The 15,466-nt window shown below is 40.2% G+C and overlaps 1 protein-coding gene and 1 pseudogene across 1 annotated transcript; one reads left to right on the forward strand and one right to left on the reverse strand.

The window, feature by feature from the left end:
• Positions 1-940: 940 nt before the first annotated feature.
• Positions 941-1,498, forward strand: LOC137945560 (ethylene-responsive transcription factor ERF011-like). The gene has a single exon (XM_068791496.1). It carries the CDS (start codon positions 941-943, stop codon positions 1,496-1,498), a length of 558 nt encoding a protein of 185 aa, XP_068647597.1.
• Positions 1,499-6,074: 4,576 nt separating this feature from the next.
• LOC137945563 (11-beta-hydroxysteroid dehydrogenase B-like) lies at positions 6,075-11,219 on the reverse strand (annotated as a pseudogene).
• Between the last annotated feature and the right edge of the window lie 4,247 nt (positions 11,220-15,466).

A 15,466-nucleotide genomic window follows, 5' to 3' on the forward strand; every position in this document is an offset into this window, starting at 1 on the left:
CCTTAGTCGATTGATTAATCACCTAGAACATGACCATATCATGTTATAACGCATGATCAATAATCCCATTTAAATTGATCTATTAATATTATCCAAACAATCAAACTAAAATGGAATGATCGATCATCCCACAAGATTTACTGATTAGATAGAATCTTGCGAGTCAGGTAATAAAGCATGATCGATCATATGAAGTTTATTGATCGATCATACATGTATTGCATAAGTAGAGGGGATTCTGGTTGATCGATCAATTTAATCTTTTAGGAATAACAGTAACATATTGATCGATCAGTGCATTGATCAATAAGTAACATTTTGAGACAAAAAAAGTCATTATGATTGATTGATCGATCAATCAAAGTATTGTTTTTTACAAACGGGCCAAAAATGGCTAGTTTAGCTTGTGAAAGTTATAAATACAACACCAAATCACATATAGAGAAGTTGATGAACATTTATTGGCAAATCCTTTGAGATTTTACTCTCAATCTTGAAAAACTTCTCAAAAATATTTTTGAGCAAAAGGGAGCTTCAACCTTGCAATGTCCTCTACTCTTTTTTCTTCTTTTCCTTGCATTTTATATTAGGTAAACTCCCTTACTCTATATTGTACTACAAAAGTAGTGGAAGCATGGATCTCTCAAGGAGAAGTTATTATCTAAGTTTTAGGTGTAAGTACCCAACATTAGGATGATGATCTCATGCATGACATCACCACCAGTGCACTAATGCCCAAGTTGCCACCCTTAGAAGTAGTCTAAAAATATCCGGTCAAAAACCAAACGCCGCCTTTCACTTGTCACAACATGTCAACCATGACTTTGACCACTCAAAAACTCAGATTGTTAGGGAAGCTTTATTCTATTTCACCTTCAAAGCAGCTTTGACCCAGTACCAGAAGAAGCAAATTCAACGTTTTCTCGTCTGTCAACCCCCTATGAACCTCCTCTGTCCAGCTTACTTTTCCCTCTTATATAATTCACTCTCAGGAAGACAGAACATTGTCTACCTCCAAGATATAGCAGCGCAGTCGCAGGAAACCAGCTCAATGAATGCCGGAAGTCAAAAAAAATTCGTCGGAGTCCGCCGCAGGAGATGGGGGAAGTGGGTGTCGGAAATCAGAATCACAGGAACCAAATCGCGGCTGTGGCTGGGTACCTACTCCACGGCCGAGGCGGCCGCGGTGGCCCATGACACTGCGACGTTCTACTTGAAGGGCGGTTCGCCTACGGCGAAGCTCAATTTTCCGGCATGCGTACCCATGTTCCTGAGACGGGACATGTCCCCGAGATCGATTCAGGAAGCTGCGTCCCACGCCGGCATGTGCGTGGATGCAAAACTGGCCCGCAAGGTGCCGGAGATGAAGATCGAGTTCGGAGGTGTAATTGGATGTGATTGGCAAGACGAGGAGAAGAGTGGAAATTTTGTTGACAGCAGTGAGATGGGTGAGGGGCATCAGAGCATCTCCGTCGACGACATGGAAATAATTCTCTGAAAAAAAAAAAAAAACAGAAAAAATCTCTCCTTCCTTCCTGATTTTTTTTTGTTTTCTTGTTCCTCATGGTAGCCATACTAGTACAGGTTCAGCAGTTTCATTATTATGTTTTACGAAGCTAAGATCAGTCGCCCAAAATTCAGAAACACAAAATGTTACAGAAAGCATCCTGATCAAAATGTCTCAGTTTCCAGAGATTATTTATGCACAAATCTCAACGATAGATAACCAACCATCTATACAGATCTGACATGATAAACAGAAAATATCAACTAATCGACAGAAAAACCCATCATTCGTGCTTCTGTTGGTGCTGACCAGCCATGGGTTGGAAGGAAAGAGAACCTACTGGGAGCTTCCGAGGAGAGGAAGAAGTCTCCAGCAGGGGCCTACCAGTGCCGACCAGGGATCTCTTTCTGGCAGCGCCCTGAGTTTTCAGAAGGAGCCGAAATGTCCGTCTTAGAACGTCGGGAACGAAGACCCTGTACAGCAGGAAGACATCGTGCCAGCTCGGGAACTCGGCGTATGGGTCCCCCCGGCACGCAGCAGAGACGATCATCCTCGCGAACTCCTCCACTTGCCTCCACTCACAGCCACCTGGAATCACAGCCATTGTTTTGTTTTCCGTAGTTAGACTTTGTGTAGCTAGGTTGAAGACAGCGTTTAAATGATTAATTACAATACCGAAAGGTGTTGAGGATTCGTTTGTTGGAACGGGCGTGTCTGTCTTTTTTAATATGCAAGTTGCGATCTTTTGGCGCAATGGTTAGTAACATAGTATCACAACAGGTGTTTTCGAGTTCGAGTCTCATTTCCCCCGTTTGTTCCGTCTCCTCATAGGTAGGGGTGACTTCAAACCGAGTCAGCTCGCAAGTGGCTCGAGTTCGGCTCGGTTCGATTTGTTGTCTATCGAGCTCGAGTACCGAAATTGGCTCGTTTACCTTAACGAGCCGAGCTCGACTGAAGCCAGGTTCGGTTTGTTGGCTCTCAAGGCGACACGAGGTGAATCGGATCGGGATCGGGAGCGGGCAAGCGGGAACGAGATCGAGAGCAAGGGGAGGAAAAAATGTTCCTCCCCTCGTCACCGCCGAGCCCCTCCCGTTGGTTGTTGTCGCCGCCTCTACCGTCGTCGCAGCTGTTCGTCGGCCGTCTCTACTGCCGTCACAACTGCTCATCGGCTGCCTCTGTGGCCATCCGTTTGATTTCTTCCTCTCCTCGCCGTCACCGCCGCTTCCGTCGCAACCGTCATCCCTGACGACAGGTCCACCCCGGCGTCGTAACCCCCTTCCCTCCGTGTCGTCTTGGCCGAAAACCAGAACCATTCAGGGGAGAAATAATCTTGCCCTCCCTCGCGCCAAGATGATCTCGCACGTGCGAAATCATAAAGTAAAAAAAAAAAACTTTTTCCTATCGAAAAAATTAAAAATAAATTTTATAGAAATAAGTTTCTATAAACTATTAGTGTTTCATGTTTTTTTAAATATTTTTCTAATTGAATTTTTTTATTAAAAATCATATAATTTTCTAAGTAAGATTTTCGTACCAAGAAGGGGTAGAAAAATGTATAGAAAATTTTTGAATAAGTATTTAACAGTTGATGTTGTAATACTTTTAGTATGAAACAATTTTTATTGCTATTTTGTGTTTGATATTTTATTTAATTAAAATTTTATCGATAAGTATAATAATATATTAGATTGATTATTAATTTTTATTTATTTCCCTAGAAGAAACAATAAAAGGTCCATTTAACTTTCCTAAGAAAATTTTAAAATATTTCTTGTAATTTTCTAATAAGTCACTAATAGTAATAAGATTTTATTTAAAGTTTTTTTTGAGAATATGTATCATTGGAAAAATATTTTTAGTTTTTCCAAGAATATAAATTTTCATCTAGGGGCACTAAGGAGGCCATAATAAATTATGGCCAGATTCAAAAATTACAAAACAAGCTAGACAACAATTGGAGTAAAAAAATTTAATATTGGTGCATTTTAATCCATTATTGAAATTCAATCCTGAACCTCCCCTATCATTATATTTTTTAAAAATGTATGCATAATTTTATATATAAATTATTCAAAGCCACCCCGACGTGCGAGATCATAACCAAGGAAAAAAAAAACTCTTTGTCCCTTCCTCATGGCTCTTAAAGAAATTGAAAAGATATTTTAGTAGAAATACGTTTCTAGAGACTAATAGTGGTTTTTTCAATAAATCTTTAAAAGACATTTTTAGTAGAAATATAGGGACTACTAGTGCCTCATTTTTTTCAAAATATTTTTCTAATTATAAATTCTTTTTAAAAAATCATATAATTTACTAAGTAAGATTTTCTTGCTAAGATGGGGTAAAAAACCATATAGAAAAAAAATGAATAAGTATTTAACAGTTAATGATATAATACTTTGAGCATGAGGCAATTTTCATTGCAATTTTGTGTTTGACATTTTATGTGATTAAAAATTTATTGATAAGTATAATAATATATTAGATTAATTATTAATTTTTATTTATTTACTTAGAAAAGGCAATAAGAGGTCCATTTAACTTCCCTAAAAAAAATTTAAAATATTTCTTGTAATTTTCTATTAAGTCTCTAATAGTAATAGGATTTTATTTAAAGGATTTATAGTTTTTATTTGGGTGATTGTAAATTGGTGATATTTCATTTAATTTTGTTGTGTTTGATTATTGTATGGAGTTTATTTATAATATTATGCAGTGTATGGAGTGTTTATGGAATGTATAGACAATTTTATAGAGTGTTTATGGAGTGTTTATGCATGTATTATGTATATTGATTATGCCCAATTTTAAGTAGAGGTCATGCAGAACTTTATACAAGTATTATATATATAGATTATGCTCAATTTTAAGTAGAGGTTATGCCCAATCTTATACACGTATTATATGTATAGGTTATGCCCAATCTTATACACGTATTATATGTATAGGTTATGCCCAATTTTATGTAGAGGTCATGCCCAATTTTAAGTAAAATGTAGGTCTAATTTTATATACATTTTATTCGATATATATTTTTTTGAAAAGTTTTAAATGTATGTTGAGGCTCAAGCTCGGCTCGAACTCATTGGGCTTGAGCTCGACAACAATTTTAGGCTCGAAGCTCGACTCGAAATATTTAAATCAAGCTCAGCTCGAACATAAGCAGGTTCAGGCTCGGCTCGGCTCGATGCCACCCCTACTCATAGGTGAGACTTTGTCTTTGGCCATCCCCATATAGGTGGGATTATGCATTTGTTTTTGTACACGAGTGTTCCCCTTGCGGGGGAGTGTTAGAATGGGTCTGTCTTTAATATACAAGTTGCGCCTTCGCTAATAGGTCGATCTTTTGGCGCAATGGTTAGTAACATCGTTGCCATGATCTTATGCCTTCTTTACGGGATAGTTGACCCTCCATTACAGGAGCTCAATTAGATCAATTTTTTCCATCAATTGTAAAATCCAATTTTTTGTAATCCCTACAATTAGGCTGTAACAAATTATATAAATGAAATACTCTCACCCATATCGGGTGGTGAATTCTATTAAACATTCGCATGGTATCAAAGTTTACCTGGATTAACATCCCATGGTTCTCAATGACCTCTGATTTTTCTCCCGACCTTCATCCCTTCAACACCATGATTCACATGGTTACCATCAAGTTTTCATCCTCCAAGTATCTCCTATAGAAGAGTCAATTTCTTCCCCTCCTTGTCAATCAAGGATTACTGAGTCATGTGGATGGTACCCTTGTGCCACCACCTCCATTTGACCCCCCCACCATGCCAAGCCCCAAAAATTTGGCGTGGAAGGCAACAGACCAACGTCTTCTTAGCCTTCTCCTCTCGTCTCTTTCAGAAGAAGCCATGGCTTAAGCCATCGGTCTGACTACATCCCGTGAGGTATGGATCGCTCTTGAAAACACTTCAACCACCGTTCCAAGGCCCGTGAAATTGGCCTCAAAGATGATCTTCAATTGATGAAACGCGGCACTCACCCGGTCAGTGCCTATGCTCGAGCTTTCAAGGTCTTGTGTGACCAACTCCATGCCATCGGTCGTCCTATCAATGGCACCGATAAAGTGCACCGGTTTCTTCGTGGTCTTAACCCCGATTTCTTGAGCTTCTCCTCTGCTCAAATGGCACAAACCCCTCTCCCCTATTTCTCTGACCTTGTGTTGATAGCTGAGAGTTTTGAAAATTTTCAAAAATCTCTCGAGCCTCTAGCGACCTCCACTGCAGAATTCACTGCAAATCGGGCCTCCTCTCCTCGTTTTGGAGGCTCTTCTCACCAAAAACGTGGTTGTGGAAATGGCCACGGCCAGAGCAGCGATTTCGGCCATGACCAGGACCGTTCCAACCCTACCCACTGTCGCCGTCCACCGCACTGCCAGATTTGCAGTCTAGAAGACCATTACACTGATCGGTGTCGGCAATGCTACACTTGACACGAACCATCTGTGCAACTTGCACAGGCTTTCGCCTCTTCGTGCTCTTTGTCCGAAAATGAACCTTCTGACTGGTTCATGGATGCAGGGGCTTCAGCCCACATGACTCCAGCCCATACACTAACATCTCTCTTCCTTCCATTGCATCTCTGTTCCTTCCTCCAGCATGAACTTGCCTCTGGTCATCTCGCTTCCATGCGTTGCAACAGTGATTCCTACATCATCCCTGAGCTCAACCCGCAACGTCTCATAGAAATTCAATATAGCCGCCTTCGCTGCCTGATTTCACAGGAAAAATAGTGAAACTTAAGATCTTCCGAAGGAAAAAAAAAAACATTAACAATAGTAAAACGGAAACTCACAATATACAGACTCATTCTGGGCATGGGTAGCCAGCTCTCTACCGATGCATTCACAACAATCCGGCCATGGCTCTGTGATAGGTCCCAATCGAGCAGCAAAATAATTCTGAGGCAACCTTACTTTCTTTGGGGGACAGTTAAACCACAATTTTTTGTAAGAAATCTATATATCTTTATTCATTGCTAACGTTCCAATAAATAGAGTGAAGCTTTAACAAATTAGCTTCAACTTAGGAAACTACCTAACCTAAACTCACGGAAATGAGATCTAACAACTTTGAATGAACAACGATAGAAATTAAAATGGTTTAGACTCGGTCTATCTCAAGCCAAAAACTTGGGATTCTTCTTAGGAAGTCGTCCTGATCTTCTCGACCTATCAATACTCCCTTTGCCACTTGGATCCTTATCCTCAAGGTCCAGATAAGGAAATTGATTACGCAACAAAGTTGTTTTCTCCCATGTTGCATCTTCAGTAGGCAATTTTTTCCACTTCACCAAGCTCTCTTCAATAAATTTATCGGCTTGTTTAATCCAACGTGTATCAAGGATTTTCTCTTGTTCTATGAAAGCAACACCTTCATCAATAATAAGTGGGATCTATAAGGTAACTTGTGGAGGACCCCCAACACATTTCTTCAAGGGAGAGACATGAAAAACGGGGTGAATATTTGCGCCTGCTGGTAATTGTAGTTGGTTAGCAACATTGCCGATCTTCTTCTCAATTAGATAAGGGTCGTAGAAGTTGCTGGAAAGTTTTTGATGAACTCGTTTGAAGGCGGTTTGTTGGTGATAAGGGTGTAGCTTGAGGACCATATCACTTGCTTGAAACTCCACGTGTTGCCTCTTTTTGTTGGTCATTTGTTTCATTCTATTAGTTGCCATGTCCAAATTCTTCTTCAAGTGCCGGAGCAATTCATTCCCGTGCAAAGAGGTTTTGATCAACTTCGTTAACCCAAGATAACTCAACAAAATAAAGCGGAGTGGAAGGAGGAAGCCGACCATTCAAGGCTTGGAAAGGTGTCATCCCCGTGGAACTGTGGTAGGTGGTGTTATACCAGAATTTTGCCCAAGGTAAATAACTATACCAATTTTATGACCATTGATGGATGAAGCAGCGAAGGTATTGTTCAACACAACGGCTCACAACTTTTGTTTGTCCATCGGTCTGCGGGTGGTAGACGGAGCTCAGTTTCAACTTGGTGCCTGATATAGTGAAGAACTCTTGCCAGAATTTGTTGGTAAAGACGGGGTTGAGGTCACTAATGATTGATTTTGGCATGCCATTAAGTTTGAGGATGTGCTCTACAAATTGTTCAGCTTCAATTTTTGCAAAAAATGGATGGGATAAAACAATAAAATGAGCATACTTATTGAGACTACCTACAACCACCAAAAGACTATCTTTGTTGTGGGAGGATGGAATGCCTTTAATAAAATCCAAACGGACATCATCCCACGCTTGACAGGGAATGGGAAGTGGTTGAAGTAATCCCGCTGGGGCTAGAATTTCAGTTTTGGTTCTTTGGCAAACTTCACATTGCATAATATAGTCTTGGACAGACCGGTACACGGATGGCCAATAAAATTGTTGAGCTAGCCTTTTGAATGTCATCAATACTCCAGAATGCCCTGTGATTTTGTTGTCATGAAATTCTTTTAGGAGATGGTTGCAAATAGCTTGTGTATCAACTACTCTCTTTTTGTAGAAACAGAGACCAATTTGTATTGAGTATGGACTGATGGGATCCGCAGTAGATTGGCGGCTCACTTGCTGCATATACGGATCGTCTTGTGTTGCCCTTCTTATATCATCCCAAAGAGTAACCTGTAAAACAAACAAAGGATTACGAAGAGGGTTGTCAGGGGGGCGATTGTCCGAGACGATTCAGTTAGTCTCCGACTGCTTTCACCTGGTGTAGCTTTTCTCGGTGGAGGTGGTTGGTGATGAACGACGTGTCGGAATGGAATTAGAAGGCCGGTGCGCAGAGATGGACAACTTCTCTCTGGAAAGAATGACGATCAGAGAAATCTGACTCTGATACCAATGATAGGTCCCAATCGAACAACAGAATAACTCTGAGGCAAGCTTACTTTCTTTGGGTGATAGTTAAACCACAATTCTTTGTAAAGAATCTATATATATTTATTCATTGCTAATGTTCCAATAAATAGAGTGAAACTTTAACAAATTATCTTCAACTCAGAAAACTAACTAACCTAAACTCACGGAAATGAGATCTAACAACTTTGAATTAGCAACGACAGAAATTAAAATGGTTTAGACTCAGTCTATCTCAAGCTAAAAACTTGAGATTCTTCTTAGGAATTCATCCCGGTCTTCTCAGCCTATCACTCTACCTCAGGTACGAAAGAGCAACATATGTAGGGTAAACATTCCCCCAGAAATTGATGTCTTGTTCCATTAAAATCGAAACCTCTGTTCATATATTTGTGGGGAGCAGAAGACATAAAAATCTAAACTAAAAAATGAAATAGAAGATGTTGAACGTACCATCATATGAGGAAACACAAAGGTGTTTGTGGCCTCCTCGAAGAAGAAGGTGTGGCCCAAGCTTGCTGTGTTTACCAGATGATCCACAAAACAGAAGAGGTCAAGGTCAGTGAAGGATATACGACAGGCTGATTTGTAAGATTTAAACAAGTGACGGAGACATTGGCCCGATGAGTGATTTGGTGAATTAATTACCACGACCGTAGAATTTTACAACTTCAGTGATGAACCTCCTACTTTCTTCTTCCTTGACTACATCTGCTACAATGATCATGGCATGTTTTGCACCCATTCATCTTGCATTTTCACCGATTGCTCGCAGCCTGTAATCCCTCCTCGCCACAAGAACGAGGTTTGCCCTTCTTTGAGCATATTCATATGCTATTTGCTGTACTCACAAGCATGTGCAGACAAGGGTTTGATTATTTTGATCATCTTCTTCAAAATTCGTAGGGAAACTTAACATATTGATCATTTTTTTATTTTCTTCATAGAAAAGTATTTTGATGTATATATCAACTGATCGATCATACCTTGAACATAAAAAATGGATAACCTAATTGTGATAGTTTAGGATTTGATCGCTTTGTGTAATTTTAGCGAGGCTCAAATCGATCTTTTAAACTTTTGATTTTGAGTAACAGCATAGACCTTGAAGGCATTTTTTCTATTTTAATTTTCTTTAGTAAGCTTTCTTATAAGACAAAAATGGCCTTTACCAAACCTCTTTTTATGTTTTTGCTTTGTGTTTCTCTACGTTAGAAGGAATTAAGGCCGTAGATCCCACATGAATGGACCATATGATTATCATCTTAATTAAGAGTTTTCCATACTAATTCATTACTGAATGTTTCACTTTAATGGGACAGCTTTCCAGTTTTTTTTTTGTAAGTCATCTAAGTGATGTAGTGAATGAGTTGCAGTAGTGGCTTTTCTGGTTTCAGTCATTCACTTCATCGTTTGGTCGATATGTTGACTAAGTTGTGAGAAGATTATAAAATTCACCACACTCTCGGGTGAGTTCTTCCATTAATTTATAGATGTTTGTGTATTAATTACAAAGATTACAATTGATTACATTAATTTTAATTTGTACAGAAAAGGTATAAAGGAGCTTGATTAGCTCCTGTAATGGAGGATCGTAATCCTCTGTAAGGAATGCCCTAAACATGGCAATGTTCTTCAATCAACGTTTGTTGTAGCATTATCTTCAATAGCCCCCCCCAAGTTAAGCGTCGAATTAGTACAGACGTGTAGCTTGAATCAAAAGAACTGAAAGAGAGGCCGAGAGACGTTTTTGGTGAAGATATCCGCAACCTAGAAGTGAGAGGGCACGTATTAAGTGCGATTCTTGCCAGCAACAACAAGTTCACGCAAAAAATGAATGTCTAACTCAACATGCTTGGCCCGTTTGTGGACAATAGGGTTGGAACTCAGGAAGAGAGCGCTTTTGTTATCGCATAAGAGAAGTGGCCGCTCAGGGATGAAAACTTTGACATCACGAAGAAGATAGGTGAGCGAGATAAGTTCGGCGACCGTGAGAGCAAGAGCATGATATTCAGACTCACAGCTGAAGCGAGAAACTGTAGGTTGCTTCTTGGCACTCCATGAGACTAAGTTATCACCAAGCTAAATAGAGTAACCCGAGGTGGAGCGGCGAGTGTTACGACATCCGGCCCAGTTAGCATCAGAATAAGCAACTAAAAATCCCGGTGAAGCGGATGGACGGAAGGACAAACCATAATGGAGAGTACCTTTGACATACCGAAGAATGCACTTAACAGCAAGGAAGTGGTCAGCAGTGGGAGAGTGTAAAAACTGACTTACTGAGTTGACAACATGACCAATATCAGGACGCATGATGGTCAAATACTAAAGAGTACCAACAAGATATCGATAAAGAGTGGGGTCCGAAAACAACTGACCAATAGAGGATAGATGCTGAGAAACCACCATAGGAGTGTGCACAGGCTTGTTGTCAAGTAATTGAGCCCGGGTAAAGATGTCGCGCGCATATTTCAACTGACTGAGAAATAGTCCATCAACGGTTGGTGTAGCTTCAAGACCAAGAAAATAGCTGAGGGAGCCCAAGTCCCTAGTAGCGAATTCAGAATGAAGCTTGTTGGTAAAGCTATCAAGAAGAAAGGGATTGTTGCCCGTAATAATAATATCATCAACATATAAGAGCAAATAAAGGATGTTAGAGTGCCGATGAAAGACGAAGAGAGAAGGGTCAGCACGACTGCAGTAGAAGCCAAGATGCATAAGGAAAGAGTTGAACCGTTGAAACCAGGCTCGAGGGGCTTGCTTTAGGCCATAAAGAGCTTTTTGAAGCTTGCAAACATGATCAGGAACGCGAGGATCAATATACCCCGGTGGTTGTTCCATATAGACTTGTTCATTGAGAATACCATTTAGGAAAGCATTAAGAACCCACAATATTGGTATGTGCCGGGCGAGGAACCAACATCTAGGTGCGGTTATTTTGTAGAGCTTGAATTTCTTCATCCATAGCGGCAAGCCAGGCAGGATTCTTGGCAGCTAATTTGAACCCTTTGGGCGCAGTAGATGTCAAGAGAGCATAAAGGAGACTAGAAGAGCCAGAGTAAGAAAGATCAGCCGAGTGATGAGGTTTAAAAATTTCAGCCTTAGCGCGTGTGAGCATAGGATGAGACCTCATTGGGAGTGCGACAACAGGAGCAGATGCTCCAGGCGGACCAGAATCTGCGGGCGACAGAAGCGAACCTGTAAGCGAATCAGTGGCCTACAAAGTCTCATCCACAGGATCAGTACAAATAACACAGGGACGAGAGCCGGATGGAGTAATGTGCGGGGAATGAGGCACCGGAGGAGATGGGGACAAGACTGTAGGAGATTGACCAGGTTCCAGAAAGTTGGAGAATTGGAGAGAGGAGAGAGGTTGAGCCTGAGAAGATGCTAAGGAAGGGGAAAATGTCTCATCAAATTGGGCATGTCTGGTGATATATATTCTAGAAGTAAGGGGATCAAGACAACCAAAACCTTTATAAGATGATCAATACCCCATAAACTACATGGAAGACTACGCGGGGAAAATTTGTTAGGCATATAATCACGTAGACAGGGATAAACACGATAACCAAAGGGATGGAAATTTGCATAATTGGGAGAAAAAACAAAGAGAAGTTCAAAGGGGGACTTACCTTCGAGAAGTGGTGTTGGCAAGCAGTTGATGATGTAGTCAGCAGTGCTACAGGCAGCAACCCAGTACCGAGGAGAGACGTGAGAATGAAAAGCATAACCAAACTAGTTTCAGTGACATGACGATGTTTGCGTTCAGCACGACCGTTTTGAGCAGGGGTATAATGACAAGATAGTTGATGATGAATACTAGATTGACGAAGGTAGTTTTTAAAACAAATCTTGTAAATTCGGCACCACCATCACTTTAGAAAATTTTAATACGAGCACAATGTTGATTTTCCATAAAATTTTGAAATTGAAGAAAAATATAATAAAAGTCAGATTTCAATTTCAATTGGTAAAGCCAAGTAAATCGAGAAAAATCATCAAAAAATAAGACATAGTAGACAAACCCCAAGTTTGATGTTACTGGAGACGGACCCCATATATCGTAGTGAATTAACTCTAACACATTAGACGATCGTTTTTCATTTCGAGAAAATGGTAAATGATGACTTTTGGAAAGTTGGCACGTGTCACATAATGTAGGAGAGGGTAATAAAGAAGTAAGAAAAAACTAGTTTTTTTATTTAATAAAGAAATGACAGAATGATGCACATGACCTAGACGAGCATGCCATAATTCATATGAGGCATGGAGAATTTTATTATGCAAAACATAAATGAAGGCAGAGTTTCCACGCTCTAGCACATATAAACCTCCATCTTGTCTACCGGTTGCCACCACCTTTCCCGTTTGATGATTCTAAATAGTAAAAAAATTATTAGTAAATGTAACATATAAAGGATAATCCTTAGTCAATTTACTAATAGATAAAAAGATTTTTGGTAAGGTGAGGAACTACTAAGACATTTAACAGTTTGAGGTTTGGGGAATGGGAGAGATGACGTGTATGGGTAATAGGTAGGGACACCCCATTCCCTACAATTATACAATCCTTACCCATGTAGGAGAGAGACTGGTCCAACGTGGAGTGAGAAGGGGTCATGTTGGCTGACGCACCCGTATCCACAAACTAGTCAAAAAAGTTATTTGGTTCGGATAGGGAGAGCATCGAACCAAAATTCTTGGCAAGCTGTGTGGATGGCTCCTGCGGGGAATACCTCTGGCAACACCGATCGGCATAGTGGCCGTCTTGACGGCAAATCTGGTATCTCAGCGGTCGATGATGGTGGTTAGGGTTGGAACGACCCTGGTTGGAAGAGAAATCACCGTTTTGGCCATGGCTGGAGGAGTTGCGTGAGCCATTTCCGGAGTTCCGACTGTGATTGTTGCCACGACTGCGATTAGGGTGAGAGGAGGTGCCGAATCGAGAGGAGGATGGCTGATTCGCCGTGAATGCGATAGTGGAGGGCGCCGGGCTTTCCATCGACTTTTGAAATATTTCGAAGCTTTCGGCCTTTGAAACTAGGTCGAAAAAATAGGGGAGAGGTGTTTGAGCCATCTGGGCGGCGGAGAAGCTGGAGAAATCGGGGCCAAGACCGCGAAGAAACCAATGTACCTTGTCGGTGCCATCAACGAGGCGCCCAATGGCGTGAAGCTGATCTCACAGAGCTTTGAAAGCTCGAGAGTAGGCGGAGACCGGATGATTTCCTCGTTTCATCGGTTGGAGATCGTCCTTGAGGCGAATCTCCTGGGCTTTTGATCGGTGACTGAAAGAATTTTTGAGGGTAGTCCACACCTTACGGGATGTGGTCAAGCCAACGGCTTCTGCCATGGCCTCTTCTGACAGAGACGATAGCAGAAGGCTAAGAAGGCGTTGATCTATCGCTTTCCATGCCAGAAATTTCGGATTTGGTGTCTGGGAAGTGGGAGGCTCAAACGGAGGTGGTGGCACAAGAGTGTCATCCACATGGCTCAGCAAACCTTGGCTGTCAAGAAGAGGAAGAAATTGACTCTTCCAGAGGAGATAATTTGAAGAGAAGTGCTTGATGGTGATCATATGAATCAAGGTATTGAATGGGAGGAGATCGGAAGAGAAATTTGACGCCATTGAAGATAGAGGGATGTTAATCTAGACGGAGCTCTGATACCATGAGAAGATTATAAAATTCACCATACTCTCGGGTGAGTTCTTCCATTAATTTATAGATGTTTGTGTATCAATTACAGAGATTACAATTGATTACATTAATTGTAATTTGTACGAAAAAGGTATAAAGGAGCTGATTAACTCCTATAATGGAGGATCGTAATCCTCTGTAAGGAATTCCCTAAACAGGGCAATGTTCTTCAATCAACGTCTGTTGTGGCATTATCTTCAACAAGTTGCAACGTAAGCGTTTTTGGCTCTAGTCTTTGCTTGGTCATCCATTCAATATGTCGAATGAGTTGCAACAAAGAGTTCTATGCTCCAAGTCATTCAGTTGATATGTGGACATCTGATGGACCTTCATAACTGCTTCTAACCAATTTTGTATGGGCCCTCCAGATGATTGAAGTTGTTGAATTGGCCTTCATTATTCATGCATTCTCTTCTTCTCTTTCCATCACTAGGGCCTTTCTTTCTTCTATCCAGTCAAATGGATGACGTCCAGTTGGAGGAGCATCCATGACCATCCGTTTCTTGTTTCTTTCTCTTTTCATTTCTTCTCTTTTTGTAGCATTTTAAATGAATTTGTGCTTTAGAAAAATTCATAAATTTGTACAATATAAGAAATGTTTTGAATTGAAAATTAATAAGGTGCCTTGGTGATTAAAGCATTAATAAATGTTCAACTCCATAAATACTTTAATTACTTTAGTGTCTTATTCATTTTTTTTCTTCTACTTTTAGCAACTTCTTTGTTCAATTCTTAGAGAGTCCACTAGTTTGGGAAAAAATTACTTAAACATGCTTCCACCTATTACTTTCTCCATTTATGTGAGAGACCCTTCAAATATAAACATCTGGGTTTTCCTTCTAATATCTTCTCTTTCGAGTTAAACAACAATCTAAGGAATCTTGGTTTTTTCTTTTTTTCTCTGGCTTGGTTTGAGACTTCGTATAAACAACAACTAGGGGTGGCATCGAGCTGAGCCAAACTCAAACCTACATATGTTCGAGTTTGGCTTGATCTGAATACTTCGAACTCGAGCTTAAAATTGGAATCGAGTTTGAGCTTGAGCTCCAACCCACATTTAAAAATACAAAAATAAAAAAATTATAAAAATAAATAAACAATATTATAATGAATTTAGTACCATTGAACTGCAAGTTATCATAGATGAGTCCAAGACTTTGCAATAGAGCATACAAATGTATAATAACCTGCTTAATAGGCCTAAAAGAAAGAACAAATATTTCCATGTTTATTCCATTGACAACAACAACATAAATGCTGCCCAAAAGGGTTGAATGGTCGATCGTTTTTTAGGTTTGAGGTAAATAAGTACAACTATCAACCAACTCAAGAGGGAATTGACGAGAACAATTAGAGTAAAAAGTATAAAAAATCTATGCTAATGAGTTA

Source organism: Aristolochia californica, unplaced genomic scaffold (assembly GCF_029961685.1).
Source record: "Aristolochia californica isolate CCGP_79_NKW_82.1479 unplaced genomic scaffold, dmAriCali1.0.hap1 SCAF_12, whole genome shotgun sequence".
Taxonomy (NCBI): Eukaryota; Viridiplantae; Streptophyta; class Magnoliopsida; order Piperales; family Aristolochiaceae; genus Aristolochia; species Aristolochia californica.